This window comes from Neoarius graeffei, chromosome 22, assembly GCF_027579695.1.
Source record: "Neoarius graeffei isolate fNeoGra1 chromosome 22, fNeoGra1.pri, whole genome shotgun sequence".
Classification (NCBI taxonomy): domain Eukaryota; kingdom Metazoa; phylum Chordata; class Actinopteri; order Siluriformes; family Ariidae; genus Neoarius; species Neoarius graeffei.
Window position 1 is genome coordinate 14335498 of NC_083590.1, and position 19175 is coordinate 14354672.

At 41.4% G+C, this 19175-nt stretch overlaps 1 protein-coding gene across 1 annotated transcript in view; it reads right to left on the reverse strand.

Annotated features, from left to right (window-relative positions):
• LOC132870285 (NACHT, LRR and PYD domains-containing protein 12-like) overlaps positions 1 to 19175 on the reverse strand; it is a 202983-nt gene that overhangs the window by 170817 nt on the left and 12991 nt on the right. Inside the window, exons 2-7 of the mRNA XM_060903920.1 lie at positions 18797 to 18938; positions 9003 to 9119; positions 8536 to 8652; positions 8067 to 8183; positions 4035 to 4088; positions 1990 to 3795 (exon numbers count right to left, since the gene is read on the reverse strand). Coding sequence (XP_060759903.1) covers positions 1990 to 3795; positions 4035 to 4088; positions 8067 to 8183; positions 8536 to 8652; positions 9003 to 9119; positions 18797 to 18849 — 2264 coding nt within the window. The 5' untranslated portion in view covers positions 18850 to 18938. The remainder of the gene's footprint in view (positions 1 to 1989; positions 3796 to 4034; positions 4089 to 8066; positions 8184 to 8535; positions 8653 to 9002; positions 9120 to 18796; positions 18939 to 19175) is intronic.

Here is a 19175-nt window from a genome sequence, read left to right on the forward strand (position 1 = left end):
CCATTTGCTAGAAAACGTGTTTTAACTCCATTCGTGCTTTTGTTTCTAATGCGTTGAACTTAATTCAATATGTCGTGGAAAGCGTAGTTGCGCTTAGCCAGAGAGGAAGTTGAATCCAAGAAGAGATTAATGAATGTGGTGAATACAGAACTTGAAACAAAAGCTCATGCGAACAGAGTAGCCAAGAAACTCTCCAAAAGAGCACTGCAGGAACATCAGAAAAAGCAGAAGGAAAGATCAGAGAAACAAAAGCAGAGAAAACTGGAGGAAAGATCACAGAATGCACCCCAGAAAAGAGCATTAAATTCCTCTGCAGTGAAACCTTTCAAAAAGAGAAAGGTGTAAATCAAATATCTACAATATTTGCTGTACATATGTATATATCTAATATTACTGAATCATTGATTTCTGCTCATATTCATGATTTTTGAAAAATGAATGTGGCTTATATTAGACTAGTACTGACATTAACTCGAAACAAAAAAATAAACAAATGAGATGAACTATGGATACTATTGTTATAACAAAATCAGTGGAATATTTAGGCAAGTATATTCTGCAAAGCTACATTTTCGTCTAATTTTTATAAGTAATTTTTTTTTGCCACTTATGTCATAGATTACAAAATATGGCATCAAATAGATACACGTTATTGTTAAATTCTGTTGCTTTTCTATGTTAAATCTATGTAAAAAATGTGTTCAATAGCATCTTTAAATGTTAAAATCTCAACAGCTTCAGGGGGCTTCGCCCCCTGCACCCCCAGTGGGGGCGCTGCCCCTGCACCCCGCAAAGGGCTTGCAGCCCCCTTGACCCATGCTGATAGTTTCTTACATTCCTCTATTTTTTTTCAATTACTGCTGGGATCCCTGGCTTAACCTCTGCCTACTACTCTTTCTTACTTGCCCCTTTCTCAGAAATATATTGAGAGGGCTGCAAAGACAATAATTATGCATACTATTAATTAACTTAATGTGAAGATAATCAAAAGATTACGTTTTTTCAAAAGATTGTGTATATTTTAGTCTTTTGTATTTGTAATTATTTGTATCTGTACATGCACGACCCCACCAGCTCTGCTGATCAACTTATTGTGTTTAAATAAAGTTATTCATTCATTATGAGGTGGAAAATTATCCATCCGTTGAGTTCCCTGATGTCTCAAACTACCTGGTGCTGCAGACATCGTTCTACATGACACACAGATTAAAACCTGGAAGAGCAGGGAGGAGAACAACTTTTTATATGTGTCTGGATTAAAGATCTGGGGATCAGGACACTACAAGATAAATCCTGTATCGTCGTTGCCCGGGTAAGGAGGAGTTTCTGGGCTTTTTGTATGCGTCTATGCGATGGTTGCTATGACGGTACAAGTTTTGGTATCAGGTGAAAACAAAAGACTGCTGCTCGATTCCCAATTCTCCCTGATCTCTGTGCATGCGTGTGTGCATGTATGTGTGCACGTACACATGTGTGCGTATATATAAAATACACACGCGCACAATATTTGGTAGGGTCGGGGTGTTTTTTTTTTTTTAAAACACTGCCCTGTTGTCAATTCAATTGTTTCTCTCTCGGCATTTCGACAGGCTTTGTATCATATTCTACACACTTTTGATTCTACAGGTTCTACAAGCGAGTCACTGCATTCAGTAGGTTGTTTCCGAGACATTAGATTCTGTAAATGCATCATGGCAACAATCCAGCAACAACTTGAGATTAAAAAGAAAACAAAAACAAATCATGAGAAAGTATTTTTGAAGACTGAAGTGTTTTTAAAATCAAATCCTCCAGCACTGTAACTCGAGTACAAATTTGACTGAACAACTTTCACTTGTACTGGAGTAACATTTGACCAGGAGGATCTTTACTTTCACTCGAGTAATGGAGTTGTGGATTTTGTCCCAAAGTGCAGATTTGTCAAAGTGCTTTCAGTTTCTCTCTTTCTAACAGTGGAACAGTAGAACAGTTATATTCAGCTTTACTTACATTGCTTTTCTGGATGCTGCAATCACAGGCATCACCTTCACAAGAACCCAATCTGGTATCTTCTCTGTACTGATATATTTACTCAGGTCAAACTCCTCCAGCTCCTGTGCTGAAGTCAGTAACACAAACACCAGAGCAGACCACTGTGAACGAGAGAGTTCACTTTGTTTTCCAGATTTCAGGTAGCGTTGGATTTCCTCCACTAGAGAATCGTCACCCAGTTCATTCAGACAGTGGAACAGATTGATGGATTTTTCTGCAGGAAGATTTTCACTGATCTTCTCCTTAATGTACCGAACTGTTTCCTCTTTGCTCTGGGAGCTACTTCCTGTCTGTGTTACTAAGGCATGTAAGAGTTTCTGACTGGATTCCAGTGAGAGACCCAGAAGAAAGCGGAGGAACAGATCCAGATGTCCAGTCTGACTTTTTAAGGTCTGATCTACAGCACTCCTGTGTACATCTGAAATTGTCTCGGACCGACTCCGATCAAGAACATTTCTCTTTTCCTTCATGAAGGTCAGATGCACATACAGAGCTGCGAGATGCTCCTGAACACTCAGATGAACAAAGCAGTACACTTTACTCTGGTGAAGCCCAACCTCCTCTCTGAAGATCTGCGTACACACACCTGAGTACACTGCTGCTTCTGTCACATCAATGCCACACTCTCTCAGGTCTTCCTCATAGAAGATCAGGTTGCCTTTCTCCAGCTCCTGAAAAGCCAGTTTTCCCAGTTTGAGAAGCATTTCTTCATCACTCTCCTGCTTCTTTGAGTACTTTCCTCTGATGATGTTTGTCTGAATGATGAGGAAGTGTGTGTACATTTGAGTCAGAGTCTTGGGGATCTCTCCACTCTCTGCTTCACCCAACATTCTCTCGAGAACAGCAGCTGAAATCCAGCAGAAGACTGGGATGTGACACATGATGTAGAGGCTTCTTAATGACTTCAGGTGTGAGATGATGTTCTCAGCCAGGCTCTGATCATTGACCCTCTTCCTGAAGTACTCCTCCTTCTGTGGGTCATTGAACCCTTGTACCTCTGTAACTCGGTGGACATACTCAGAGGGGATTCGATCAGCTGCTGCTGGTCGGGAGGTGATCCAGATGAGAGCAGAGGGAAGTAGATTCCCTTTGATCAGGTTTATCAGCAGCACACGCACTGACGCTGATTCAGTTACATCACACACACTCACTGTGTTCTGGAAATCTAGAGGGAAACGACACTCGTCCAATCCATCAAAAATGAACAGAACCTTTTCCAACCTGGACATTTCTGTTTCTTTTGTTTCCTTAAAACAGACATGAAGGAGCTCCATCAGACTCAGTTTTTGGTCCTTCATCAGATTCAGCTCTCTGAAAGGAAGTGGAAATATGAGGTGGACGTCCTGATTTGCTTTCCCTTCAGTCCAGTCCACAATGAACTTCTGCACAGAGACTGTTTTTCCGATACCAGCCACTCCCTTTGTCATGACAGTTCTGATGGGCTTGTCTTCTTCAGATAAGATCTCTGTCAGTCCAGTTCTGATGGGTTCATTTTCTTCAGATAAGGGTTTAAAGATGTCGTTGCATTTGATTGGTGTTTCCTCTGTTTTCCTCCTGGACGCTGCCTCGATCTGTCTCACCTCATGTTCTTTATTGACCTCTCCACTGTCTCCCTCTGTGATGTAGAGCTCTGTGTAGATCTCATTCAGGAGCACTCGGTTTTCCTGCTTTATTATCACTCCATTTAAACACTGAAACTTCTTCATCAGATTTAATTTGAACTTTTCCTGGACTTCATTTCCAGCAGCAGATTCTGGGGCGTGTCTGTGTGACAGGGTGAAGTAGGAAGACATGGTGAGACATGGGCTCCAATTATTAGAGTTTAAGATCACAGTTTTTCTGACTGGATTCCACAGAGAGTTCTTTATGATGTTCTCACTGTGCATTTGTTTTATTCTCCTGTATGTTTTCTATAATCTAATCAGTCTCTATGAAATAACAGCAGAGAGGTTTATAATACCAGTGCGTCAGTGTCACAGCCATGGTGTTGGGTTTGATCTTACCCTGTATCTGTGATGAAGATCTTTTCTCTTCCATCTCCTGCCTTCTGTAGATCACTGGGAACAAAAAAAAAAAAATGTTGCTGTTAAAGACATTAACTTTCATCCCTTTAATCCTACAATCTAAACTTTAGCCCTAATTTTACTACAATAATTATTTATGAGTGCATTAACATTTAGAGAGCACAGCGCTGAATACAACACGACAAAAACACTGTGGAACTTGAGAAAAAAATCTGTCCCAGTTTTAATTTGAGTTTCTCGTTTTTCCTTCCTATATGGTCATTAGGGATGGAACAGAATATCACTCCATCATGCAGAATGAACAGATAATGTGTTTTAAATGGATACAAAAGCAGATGTGTATTTTTCAGAAAGTCGGCCAGAAATGCTCACAGGTATAAAATCCGTAACTGGATCCAGAATTATACTCCACCCTGGATGATCCACCAGTCCATCATTTTAGGGGCGATTTAGTGATCAGTCGACCTACTGACATGTTTTTGGGAGGTGGGAGTTCAGGTGGAGGAAAATGCTGATTTTCATTATTATTAATAAATACTGTAATGTCAGTGATGTGACTGATGGTAAATAGTTATTGTATTCATATAAAGGGTCTCCATTTTCTATTATATTTTATAGAAACACTCAGACACATCGCTTTTCATGGAGACGTGGCCAAGTAACGGTGATCTCAATGGGGCCGGGATTTTAATACAAAACAACGTTGTTACTTTACACTGATTATTAATTTTAGAAATCAGTGTTGAATACTTATTTGTTTTTCTGAAATTTTATAGCATATTTTATTTCCTATGAGAACACCTCAATGTTTTATTATTATTATTATTATTAGTAGTAGTAGTAGTAGTAGTAGTAATAATAGTAGTAGTATTAATCATTTCATATTGTTTTTTGCTTACATGAGCATTTCTTGCTTGAGAATTTAAGACATTACCTGTAAAACATTTTGACCTTCATTAAGGTTTACACTCCTCAAAAGCATTTCCTCAAAGTCTTCCTGAATTACTAAAGACTAAGAAACTATAATATAATAAAAACTGTACACTAAAATGATGTGACCCATAACACAGGGTTCTCCACTTTTCAAAAATAAAAGGTGGCGGAGGGGGTGGGGCCCCGGTGGGGGTCCAGGGGGCACACATTCCCCCTGAAGCTGACGGACTTTGGCCTTTTTTGACAGTGAAACTGGCCAATAAATGGATAGGAAATGCTAAAATCATTGTTAAAATCATTTTACAAAAAATTAACACATTCTTCCTGTACATATCATCTTTGTCAATATGAGACTCATTTGTCATTTTAGTTGAGACTGATGTGCCTGTTGCGCATCCCTGAATTATATTTTTCTGTGTGTGAAAAATAAATTAACTTCCATGCATAAACAAAATGCCCAATTGCAATAAATGCATACATGTTTTACAATACACATAATTAATTAGCCTAGTAAACTAGACCCGCCCGCCTAGCGGCCAAAAATATTTTTGCCTAGCGAATGGGTCTAGCCTCGCACCATATAAACAAAAACACCCCGGGCATCAAATCGTGCCCGCCAATCACAACGCAAGGTTTTTGTTTGGATTCTTTGGGCAGGCTTTTGCAGGAGTGACGACAAAGCTGCGCGACGCTGGAGAAAGCACAGCAGGAAAGATGGCTACGGCTAGTGAACAGCGCGCGTTTGACTCCGCTTTGGAATCAGTTTTAGAAGAATTAGACTTGGAGTTTTCGTTGAAACATGAGCAGGAAGAGGCTCTCTGCTTATTCCTTTTCAAGAAGGACGTTTTTGCTGTTTTGCCGACCAGCTGGCTCCGCTGGTAGCCAAAAGGATGGGGTTAGTTTGTGCAGTACGAAGAATTAATAAACAGCTTTGAAACATTACTTTTTGATTGTTTCTTATTTTCCCGTTATTTTAAATTTAAGGGAAGTTATTTCACCAAACACCACTAAATTAAAAACTCTCAAAAACAGTTTAAGCAAACCCTTGAAAAACACTTGGAAAAAAAGAGTGTATGTGGTACAGACTCCAAACTTGTGGTCATTATCTCCAAACTTCTTAATATCTAGAACCTGTTTATTAATTAATACGCATTTTGAAAAATTATTTATTTCAAGGCCTCCCCCACTGCTTTCTGTCACTCTGACTACATCACAGTCACTGTTGCGCTGATTGGTCAGAGCGTTGGCCTATACGCACAGAGACAGTTTGAAAGACAGCGGTTTGTTCCTCCTACCCCCGTCGGAAATGTCTACGGATTGAGGCCAGACTAAATATTCACATTTAGTCTGGCTTGCCAGGCTAATAATTAAATGTTAATTGGGTGAAACCACTCCAATCCATGCACAAGCTGGTGCGCATGTCAAAGACCCAGGAACCCGGAAGTCCTGTAGTAAAACACTGAAGCAACGGGAAAATACAGCTGTCAGCTACATGATCACAGATTCGAAAATAAAAGACCTAAACTTAACTAATGTGTGTGCGTGTGCTGTTATATGATTATTGTAATTGTGTATGGTCAGAAAAGACGATAGATAAGCATAACCGCTGCACAATAACGCTACAAACACCTGCAAAAGTTATTTAGCTGCTGGCTAGCTGCAGCTTGTAGTTTCCAGCATTACTATGTGTCAGCATAGAGGGCTGCCACGTGACGTCACCGTACCACGTGATTTTGTTAGGGCGCCATATTGGAAGACCAAGTACATACATACATACTCACAATACAAAACAAACTACGAGCGAGAGTGAAGTGATATTACAGCTGTTGTGAAGTGACACGATGAGTGAAGTGACATGATGGATGATAATTCTGGTTATGTGAGTACATTACCAGCTGCAGAAAGGGCACGGTATGTGGAGAAATTGGCTGTGATAGATGGGTTTCACCCATATAAGACAAGACTCGGGGCAAGGGAGAATGGAAACATAAGGAGGACCTGACACCAATTCTGCCATCTGTTTGCTACCCAGACATTGTAAACTATTGCAATCTGTATTCATGCTGTTATGGATTTTTTTTATTTCATAATTTATTTTTAATTTACTACTTATCTGTTTTTATTTATACATCTTTGAATTATTTGGACATGGGGAAAAACTATATTTAAAATCCAAAGAGGGATGGAGGGAGGAAAATTAAAAAAAGAAAGAAATGAAATGTATAACAAATGTGATAAAATTAAGGATGTTTTTATTCAGTAAACATTTTTAAAAAAATGTTCTACAACACTCTAGCCTAGTGACTTACCAGTAACAAAATGGTCTGAACATATTCTGTACTGTTATAGACTTGAAGTATTCAGATCCGCTCTGCATAAAGCAGCTAAATCCTCTCTCTGTCTCCTGGCAGAAAGCTCCTTGGTTTGCTCCCCTTGTGTCTCAATCACAGCTGGTATTCTGTACAAAGACTTCTTTTCACCTTTCCCATCAGCTTTGTTAGAACACCCTAACACAGCACAAAAGTTTACCATTGTAGGTTTTTGATGAATCAAGTGCCTCGTGGGTTCACATACCGCGCGCTGCCATTATTTCCCCCTAATCACGAGTTTGTTGGTCTTCCAATATGGCGCAGGGTTTGTTTACTTCCGGTTTCGGGTGACGTCAGTGCAAAGGGTCTATAGTGTAATGTGGTGCAGTGTAGTGTAATGCAGGGATAGACCTCAATCTGTAGAGCTCTGGGTCACAATCTGTATGCAGCCGGCCGGATGGTTTTCTATTGCAATCACGTGGCTACTTCAGGTAGCCCCGTATGCATTCGTTTAATGGTCTTCTGCGTTTTAAATAGTTACAAAATTGTAATAAAGCGAATACTTTATGATTTATTTGGTGTGTACTAATTAAGTTACTTTTTTTTCCCACCAAGGGAAGGGTGGCGAGCCAGAATTATAACGTGGCAGTGCACCACTTTAAAAGCACCGGTGGAGAACACTAATATATATTAAATCAAAATAGCTGCTAATGACAGTGTAGCACAGCCTGTAACTGTGACTTCAACTTTGAGAATTATGGGATGTTACCTGTGTACAGATGAGGGGTTTCCATTTTTAAAACTCAAATGACGATCCATAGACTCCTCACTCTTCATGGAGACACAGCTGGGTTCTGGCGAATCTGATCTCTTCATCTGGAGTTTACTGTACAACATTATAGACAGTCCTTTATATACACCATTTACACTGGTTATTATTAATTATTACTGGTTATTTTAATTATGTTGTTTGCAATTACTCTGACTTAGTGTCACATCCAGATGCACTTTATGCCTTATCCTGTATGTGACACTGTGAAACACTGAACTGTGCCGTTATTGATATTAATTACTCTAAAATGTTTAGTGAAAGTATTGTAGCAGCATTAGGACCCAATTAAAGTATCACAAACTGATAAATATCAAAATGCTGATGATGATCTGGACCGGATAAAGGAATGTGTAACACAGTCTTTCTCTCTACAGTGACTTTAACTATGAGAATTATGGGATGTTACCTGTGTAGAGATGAGGGGTTTCTCTTTTTAAGGTCGAAAGGAAGTTCCATAGACCGATCACTCTTCATGGAGACACAGCTGCGTTCTGGTGAGTCTGATTTCTTCATCTGGAGTTCACTGTACAACATTATAGACAGTCCTTTATATACACCATTTACACTGGTTATTATTAATTATTACTGGTTATTTTAATTATCTTGTTTGCAATTACTCTGACTTAGTGTCACATCCAGATGCACTTTCTGCCTTATCCTGTATGTGACACTGTGAAACACTGAACTGTGCCGTTATTGATATTAATTACTCTAAAATGTTTAGTGAAAGTATTGTAGCAGCATTAGGACCCAATTAAAGTATCACAAACTGATAAATATCAAAATGCTGATGATGATCTGGACTGGATAAAGGAATGTGTAACACAGTCTTTCTCTCTACAGTGACTAACTATGAGAATTATGGGATGTTACCTGTGTAGAGATGAGGGGTTTCCCTTTTTAAGGTCGAAAGGACGTTCCATAGACCGATCACGCTTCATGGAGACACAGCTGGGTTCTGGTGAGTCTGATCTCTTCATCTGGAGTTCACTGTACAACATTATAGAGGAGGCCTGAGACAGAATTTCATTGTCTCGAATATCACAATACAAAATACTAGGAGAGATTAATTTGCTGCTCATATCATGTATTGCAATATTTCTGTTGAATATTCCTTATGAGCTCTACCTCTTCTTACACACTAGGTGGCAGCACCAGAGGTCGTAGCCCACAGAGCACAGAGTTCTAGAGTGGAAACCTAACTGCCTCAAAGCACGCTGACTGAACAGTCCAGAAAGTGAAGCTCATCAGAAGGAAGTGTTATGGCACATGGGGTCAAACTCCAGGTTCACAGCCTCGTTTCATTCGGCCCGTGTGAACTTGGAAACAATAAAACTGAAACAGCCTGTAGAACATGACTGCTTAACATTTTCACACTATCCAGAATTCACAGCAGATCTGTAGTGGAGCCATCTGAAGGTAGTTACAGTATGTAACTACGTATGTATATACCGCTGTATATACATACGTGTACTCCAGTTTCTATCACGGCTGGATTGACCACGGTCTGAAATGCATGTTAAAATAAACGCCTGGATTTGACACAGGATCTGAGTTTAACACCCCAACTGTATTGATATTGCAGTGGTTTGATTGGGGGACAAGTAGCAAACCTTCACGTGGTGTCCCTCGTTAATCTGGCATCGCCAGAGACCAATTGCTACAACACACGGAGAGTGCAAAACTTCAGGGGTGGTAAAAGGATAGACCCTCGGCCCCGACCATGGCTTCCTTTAAAATCTGCACCTTCAATGCAGAAGGAATGTCCCAAGACAAATCAGTCCTCCTGTCGCAAATGGATGTGGATTTTTTGTGCCTCCAAGAGACCCACAAAAATGCCACACACCCCAACATCCCAGGAATGGCTTTGATAATCCACCACCCTAGCCAGACTCACGGAAGTGCTATCTAAGCTCGGGACTCATCCATCATTTCCCAGAGCAAGGACTGCACATTGAATGGGATCGAAATACTTCGCGTGGAAACTGAGAAAGTCACCTTAATCTCGATGTATAAGCCACCACCAATCCCATTTGAATGGCCCGCTAATTTTGACTTTGGAAATAAGGTTTTATTGGTTATTGGGGATTTCAATAGCCATAATACCTTATGGGGCTATGACCATAATAACAATGACGGTGAAGCAGTCAAGGAATGGGCCCTAAACAACAACTTGATGCTACTCCACAGCGCAAAGGATAAACCATCTTTCTCTAGCACTAGATGGAAACAAGGGTACAACTCGGACCTCGTCTTTGTATCCTCGCAACATCGTCACAACTTCGAAAAATCAGTTATGAGCCCCATACCAAAATCACAACACAGACCAATCTTGGTCGAAGCTAAGCCCATTTTAGGAACAAGGGTTACCACCAAGCCCATGCCACGCTTCAACCTCCATAAAGCAAACTGGGACAACTTCACTGCAGAGTTAGATGAAAGTGTTACTGCTATACCACCAGCATCGAAACACTATGAAAATTTCCAGAAGCTTGTATGGGATTGTGCTAAGTGCAACATTCCCAGAGGATGTAGGAAAGAATACATCCCAGGTCTAAACACCGAAAGCAGAGAAGTCTTTGATGAGTACGTGCATGCATATAATGTAGATCCATTCGCAGAGAATACGATAGAACTGGGCAAAGTCCTCATCACACTTGTTAGTGATGAGAGAAAGGTGCGATGGAAAGAAACCATAACCAGCATGGACTTGACTCACAATAGCAGGAAGGCGTGGAATACGATTAGGAAACTTGATTGCAACAAGGAGCCGCCAAGATGATTTGCTGCGGTGACACCAAACCAAGTCGCGAACCAGCTCTTGATGAATGGAAACCCCATCAACAAAGAAAGAGGATGTCTACAGAAGATGAAAAATGAAATGGCACGCGTCATGAACACCTGTGACGACCAATTCGAACCATTCACGATTGAAGAAGTAAATGCAGCTATAAAACAACTAAAGCCAGGAAAAGCTGCAGGACTTGATGGAATCCCTCCGGAGACTGTTCAGCACTTCGGGGGACAAACCAGGAACTGGCTTGTAAGCTTCTTCAACTCGTGTGCGACATCCTACACCATTCCCAAGATATGGCGAAAATCGAGGGTTATTGCTCTTCTGAAACCAGAGAAAGAGCCCGAAGAGCCTAAGAGTTATCGCCCAATCTCACTTGTGTGTACTCTATAAAGTATACGAGAGATTGTTATTGGAGCGAATAGCACTCTCAGTTGGAGATCAACTAATCCCCAAACAAGCAGGGTTTCGACAAGGTAAATCGTGCTTCGGGCAGGTTCTAAATCTCATGCAGTACATCGAAGATGGCTTCGAGGCTAAGATGATCACTGGCGCTGTGTTTGTGGACCTGTCAGCAGCTTACGACACGGAGAACCATAGGTCATTGCTCATGAAGTTAGCCAAGACAGTAAGCAACATCCCAACTGTCTGAATTATAGAGTCTTTGTTGACAAACAGAAGATTCTTTGTCGAAATGGATGGAAGGAAGAGCCGCTGGAGGAGCCAAAAGAACGGCCTACCACAGGGCTCTGTCCTCATCTCATCTCATCATCTCTAGCCGCTTTATCCTTCTACAGGGTCGCAGGCAAGTTGGAGCCTATCCCAGCTGACTACGGGCGAAAGGCGGGGTACACCCTGGACAAGTCGCCAGGTCATCACAGGGCTGACACACAGACACAGACAACCATTCACACTCACATTCACACCTACGGTCAATTTAGAGTCACCAGTTAACCTAACCTGCATGTCTTTGGACTGTGGGGGAAACCGGAGCACCCGGAGGAAACCCACGCGGACACGGGGAGAACATGCAAACTCCACACAGAAAGGCCCTCGCCGACCCCGGGGCTCGAACCCAGGACCTTCTTGCTGTGAGGCGACAGCGCTAACCACTACACCACCGTGCCGCCCCGGGCTCTGTCCTATCCCTGATATTATTTAATATTTACACGAACGATCAGTCAGTCTTCAACAATGTCAGAAGATTTCTTTATGCTGACGATTTGTGTCTAGCTACACAATCTGATAGTTTCAAGACTATCCAACAAAGGCTAACTGAAGCACTTGAGGCACTGACCAAATACTATACAAAAAATGGTCCCTGAATGCAAACCCAGGAAAGACTCAAGTTTGCACTTTCCACCTGAATAACAAGGAATCCAGGACCACCCTGGATGTCAGATGGAACGGCAAGCTGCTTAAGAACACCAAGCACCCCGTTTACTTAGGAGTGACCTTGGACAGGACACTGTCATTCAGGGAACACATCCTTAAGTTAAAGAAGATCTCCAGCAGAAACAACTTGCTGGCCAAACTGGGAAACTCTAACTGGGGAGCCGACGCCAACACCATCCGAACAACAGCTCTAGCACTGTGCTATTCAGTTGCTGAATACTGCGCTCCTGTTTGGGCTAGGTCTGCACACGCCAACAAAGTAGACCCCTCACTGAATAGTGCATGCTGCACTATAACAGGAACCATGCGTGCGACCCCACTGCCAAGCTTGTATAGGCTGTCGGGCATTGCACCGCCCAACGTACGACGAGAAGCTCTGTCTCGTACAGAGCGGTTCAAGCAGGCCAACGATGAGCGCCATCCACTTCACCAGCACCAGGAAGTACCTCGCCGTCTTGCCTCGCGCAACAGCTTCATCACCGTTGAACCTTTCGACCCTGCTCAGACATCAAATTTCCATCTTGAAAGATGGAAAGACCTAGACGACGCCGATCTCAATGCAGCGCTTCCCGAACATCAAGAGCAGTTGCCAACAGGAAGCTCTCTCAGTCGTAAGGACTGGGTGACATTGAACCGGGCAAGGAGTAAAGTGGGTAAAACGAAGAAGAACCTGGCACATTGGGGTATTGCGACAGATGCAAGATGTCCCTGCGGTGAAGAACAGACGATGGACCACATCTTACGGGACTGTCCACTAGGTCCTCACTGCTCTGATGTGGACCTAAGAGAAGTCACCAACACCGCCATCTCCTGGATAAACACTATCGTGACAAGATATGATGATGAGTGGTTTGATTTGCTGCCTTTACAAATCAAAATAAATGTATTACACTTTAAAATGTAATGTTTTGTGTCAACACCGTCTCATCAGTCTGGTCCTGAGAAGCCTGTATTGGGATAGGATTCGTATCGTGGCTTTAGTGTATTGTCTCATACAACTGCATTTTTAATTTTATAAGAACATAATTTTACTGAACAGAATCTGGCATTTTTTCAAGTGGTGACTCAACTTTTCATTCTTAGTCTAAATTTTTGTTAAGTTTATCTTTTCAGATATACTTACTACATATTTCATATACACATACATACATTTTATATACATATATATATATATATATATATATATATATTTTTTTTTTTTTTTTTTTAATTATATAAATAAAATAAAAAACACATATTTTTTATATATATATATATATATATATATATATATATATACACACACACACACACACACACACACACACACAAGTGCATCTCAAAAAGTTAGAATACCATGAAAAAGTTCCTTTTTTCATAATTTAATTCAAAAAGGTAAACTTTCATATATTCTATATTCATTACATGTAAAGTGAAATATTTAAAGCCTTTTTTGTTTTAATTTTGATGATTATGGCTTATAGCTAGAGCTGTGCAATATATCGTATTTTTATCACGATATCGATATTGGTGTCAAACGATATCAAAATTCATAATATCGATATGAAACGATTTTTTGTCATTTGTCAAAAGGGACGTGCACAATATTTCTACAATGGCAATAAAACAACAATAACATTGACGTGACAGTAAGGTAAAATGAACCCTTCTGTCCCCTAAGGCACACCGTAGCCTTGCATACGTCATCCATTCTACTCCCGCGATATCTCCGCAACAGTAAAAAATCAGTTCTTCTGTTTTCATACGTGTCGGGTGATTTCTCATCTCATCTCATTATCTCTAGCCGCTTTATCCTTCTACAGGGTCGCAGGCAAGCTGGAGCCTATCCCAGCTGACTACGGGCGAAAGGCGGGGTACACCCTGGACAAGTCGCCAGGTCACCACAGGGCTGACACATAGACACAGACAACCATTCACACTCACATTCACACCTACGGTCAATTTAGAGTCACCAGTTAACCTAACCTGCATGTCTTTGGACTGTGGGGGAAACCGGAGCACCCGGAGGAAACCCACGCGGACACGGGGAGAACATGCAAACTCCGCACAGAAAGGCCCTCGCCGGCCCTGGGGCTCGAACCCAGGACCTTCTTGCTGTGAGGCGACAGCGCTAACCACTACACCACCGTGCCGCCGTCGGGTGATTTGATATATTGATTTCTTAATATGTTGTTTGATTTGCTTGCTAATAGTTATAATAATACAATTAACATATATTTACGTCATATTTTTGGATGTGGGACTGGGTAATGTAAAAATGGCATCTACGGAAGAAAACAAGCACAACAATATTAGCACATATCCAGCTTGCTAGCTGTGTTAGATGTGTTAAACCGTGTGGATTTAAGTGGAATAATTGCGAGTCGTCCTGTGGTCAAGGCAGCGTTTTAAGGTAAGGCAATTTGGTTATTAATGTTGCCCGCCGCGGCATGTTTACTTGGGTTCATTTGATTTTGACTTGTGCATCTGCAGCTAGCATCATGCTTTGAAGTAGGTTCTGCTAAGGACGGGTTTATTGCGTGATGTAGACGGACTCAGATGTAATTACATTGTTTTTAAAATCCCGTGCGCTTAAAACGGTGTCCCCCTGCTAATCATGTAGCCCTAATCATGTGTTGCTTTTACTTTTCTTAATGGCGAGTGAAATATCTCTGCAAATGGTATTTCAATGCTGACAGGCCAAAAAGATAGCGGAGTCCACATTTGGAAGATGAAGGAAGAGAAGCCTATTTTCATGCATGTTAATTCTTAAGGACTTGTCTCTATATTGTGCGTGTTTAATGTTGGTGTCTTAACAACACACAAGCTTACGTTGTAGTGTGTGTGTGTGTGTGAGAGAGAGATATTTTATCCTTGGCTGGCTACGAGCCAGTGTGGACGTTACGCAGTAATCACTGGTAATACCAGCGCTGGCTCCATCCTCTGTGATCGGAAATGTTGAGTGAGGAGAACGTGAGCCTTGTGCAGGCTATAGGACCTATGCAAAGTACGCGCTTGCACAGTAAATAGTTTAAGTAAAAGGCGTTTCAGGGTACAACGGGAAGGGTTGACAGGTAGCCTATGAGGCCTGTACTATAAAAATGTGGCCCGGTGCCTCAGGTGTTGATGATCAGGGCTTTAAAAAAAGGTGTATAAATATCGTTTTAAAAATCGCAATATCGATATTTACTGAAAAAATCGTGATATTGATTTTTTCCAATATCGAGCAGCCCTACTTATAGCTCATGAAAATCAGAAATCCAGTATCTCAAATTATTAGAATCTTCCCTAAGATCAATCAAAAAAAGGATTTACAATACAGAAATGTCCAACATCTCAAAATTATATTCATTTATACACTCAATACTTGGTTGGGGCTCCTTTACCATGAATTACTGTATCAATGTGGTGTGGCATGGAGGTGATCCGTCTGTGGCACTGCTGAGGTTTTATTGAAGCCCAGGTTGCTTTGATAGTGGCCTTCAGCGTATCTGTATTTTTGGGTCGGGTGTTTCTCATCTTCCTCTTGACAATACCCCATAGATTCTCTATGGGGTTCAGGGTCAGGCAAGTTGGCTGGCCAATCAAACACAGTAATATCATGGTCAGCAAACCATTTGGTAGCAGTTTTGGCACTGTGGGTAGGTGCTAAGTCCTGCTGGAAAAGGAAATCAGCATCTCCAAAAAGCTTGTCAGCAGATAAAAGCATGAAGTGCTCTAAAATCTCCTAGTAGATGGCTGTGTTGACTTTGGACTTGATAAAATACAGTGGGGGCGGCACGGTGGTGTAGTGGTTAGCGCTGTCGCCTCACAGCAAGAAGGTCCTGGGTTCGAACCCCGGGTCCGGCGAGGGCCTTTCTGTGTGGAGTTTGCATGTTCTCCCCGTGTCCGCGTGGGTTTCCTCCGGGTGCTCCGGTTTCCCCCACAGTCCAAAGACATGCAGGTTAGGTTAACTGGTGACTCTAAATTGACCGTAGGTGTGAATGTGAGTGTGAATGGTTGTCTGTGTCTATGTGTCAGCCCTGTGATGACCTGGCGACTTGTCCAGGGTGTACCCCGCCTTTCGCCCGTAGTCAGCTGGGATAGGCTCCAGCTTGCCTGCGACCCTGTAGAAGGATAAAGCGGCTAGAGATAATGAGATGAGATGAGAAAATACAGTGGACCAACACCAGCAGATGACATGGCACCCCAAATCATCACAGACTGTGGAAACTTCACACTGGGCTTCAAACACCTTGGATTCTGTGCCTCTCCACTCTTCCTCCAGACTCTAGAACCGTGATTTCCAAATTAAATGCAAAATGTACTTTCATCTGAAAAGAGGACTTTGGACCACTGAGCAACAGTCCATTTCTTTCTCTCCTTAGCCCAGATAAGACACTTCTGACATTGTCTCTGGCTCAGGAGTAGCTTGATATTAGGAATGCGAAAGTTGTATCCCCTTTCTTGAAGATGTCTATTCGTGATGGGTCTTGATACACTGACACCAGCCTCAGTCCACTCCTTGTGAAGCTCTCCCAAGTTCTTGGATCAACTTTTCTTGACAATCCTCTCAATACTGTGGCCATCCCTGTTGCTTGTGCACCTTTTCCAGCCACCCTTTTCAGCAATGACCTTTTGTGGCTTACCCTCCTTGTGGAGGGCATCAGTGATCATCTTCTGGACAACAGTCAAGTCGGCAGTCTTCCCCGTGATTGTGTGTACTGAACTAGACCAAGAGATACACTGTGTTCATACTGTTTTACTCAAACTCGAAATGAAATATTCTAATATTTTGAGATGGTTTTTTTTTTAATATGTTTTTGTACTGTATGCCATACTGATTAAAATTAAAATAGAAAAGTGCTTGAAACATTTTAGTTTATGTGTAATGAGTCTATAAAACATTTTCACTTTCTTAAATAACATGGAAAATATTGAACTTTTTCACAATATTCTAATTTTTTGAGATGCACTAGTGTGTATATATGGCCAGTGGTCCGGTCACCTGAGGCGACTTAATTTGTCATTTGGCGGGTAATTCCTGTCACTAGCCAGCCCGGCTGGCTAGTTGAAAATAAAAAAATATATATGAAGCGAAGATTCAGACTAGGGCTGTGCGATATATCGATATATCTCTGAAAATTCTGTGTGAGATACATATAATTATTATATTGTAACTATCGAGTATTTTATGGTCATCTGCCAACTTGCGTTTGTTTCGTGTTTGTTTAAAACCTTTTCCGGTGGTTTTCTCCCTGTCCCTCAGGCAGTAACGTGAGAGGCTGCCTAAGGGTAAAAAAAAAAAAATAATGTCACGCACTCGCCAACCAATCCCGGGCGACATCTCAGTGCTGAAAGGAACTTGCGGGAAGATTTTCTAGTTTCGGTTTACAGTGCTGACTTAGTTCATGCAATCGCTGGTGCTGCATAGACTACCATGTAAGCTCTGTCAATTTCAGCGACAAATTAAAAATGGAAGCAGACGAACTGGTTCCTAAAAGAACTAGTAAGGGGTCAGTCATCTGGCATTTTTTTGGATATCGCAAGGAGGACGTGGAACAGCAAATGCCAATTTGTAAAGTGTGCAAAAAAAAAAGTATCAAAATACTCGGGTCTTGAAATAAAGGCACATTAGTCATGAACAATGGTAACTATTCTCTTTTGTGTTATTTAAGTAAAATTCATACATGAACAAATTTTGGCTAGTTGATTTTCTGTTTGGCTAGTTACTTTGGAAGGTAACTAGTCCGGCTGGCTGGTGAAAAAAATATATGAATTTCGAGCCCTGTGTATATATATAATTATTTACCAGCTGGGAGGTCCGTATTGTGAAATACCGTGACCGAGGTCTTGAAAATACTGAGCGAGGCCCTCTGGGCCAAGGTCAGTATTCAAGGCCGAGGTCACGGTATTTCGCCATACGGACCGACCTTAAGCTGGTAAATAATATATTTATTTTTTTCTTTACCAAATTCTAACAGAAAACGAGAGCGCCCGAAAGAGAAAACTGAGCCAAGCCGTGTTGCCATTTTGAATCCTCATTCACGGCTGTAATGCAAATTGCTTCCTCCTCGGTATACAAGTGCACTTCCATGGCAGGAAAAAAACTACATTTTGCCTCCTATGTAGTCCCCTATTTATACAAAATTGAGTCATTCAGGATTCAGCCATGTTTTTGCTTGCCGTTAGCAAGTTACAGGTTTTTAGCTTTCCCCTGATATGTTTTCTTTTATTTCTTCTTCCTCAGGGTAGTAAAACTCACTTTCGCTGTGAAGACTGTTGTTATCGCTATCCATGATGTAAAATTAATGCTATTCTCCTGAGAAATGCGAAAATAAATGTTGACAAAAATTGCTACTATGTTTGTTGTTGTTGTGAATGAGCGAGTTGCCAGAGATCCGTATCCAGGGTCCGTATCGTAGGATACGGACCCGCTCGCCAGCCAATTAGATGGAAACCAGATCGTGAAAAAAATAAGAACAGTTAATGACTAAAATATTAGAACATGGCAGCTTACCACTTTTTTGAGGGTGGAGGCACATTATCTGTGTCCTCATCATGGCTCTCCATTTTTGAATATTAGTGTATGGACACACAGCTCATGGACTCACTGCTGATTCCTGAAGACGCTGATCTCTTGGAGTGAATGAACTACACTCCTAAAAATCAGTGAAAAAAAATACAAACATTTTGTTCAACTTGGAGGGAAAAAAAATCTTTCACATCTAATGAACTGCACATGTGAAAGACTCCAAACTTAAGGAGCAGGAGGATTCACAGTAAGAGTAGTTTTAATGGTTATGCAGCAGCACCATGTCCCATCAAAAGCAGAAGACAAGTCTCTGTACGTCTCCGTGTGTGTCTCCGTCCCTGTCCAGACAGGAGGTGAGGTGACC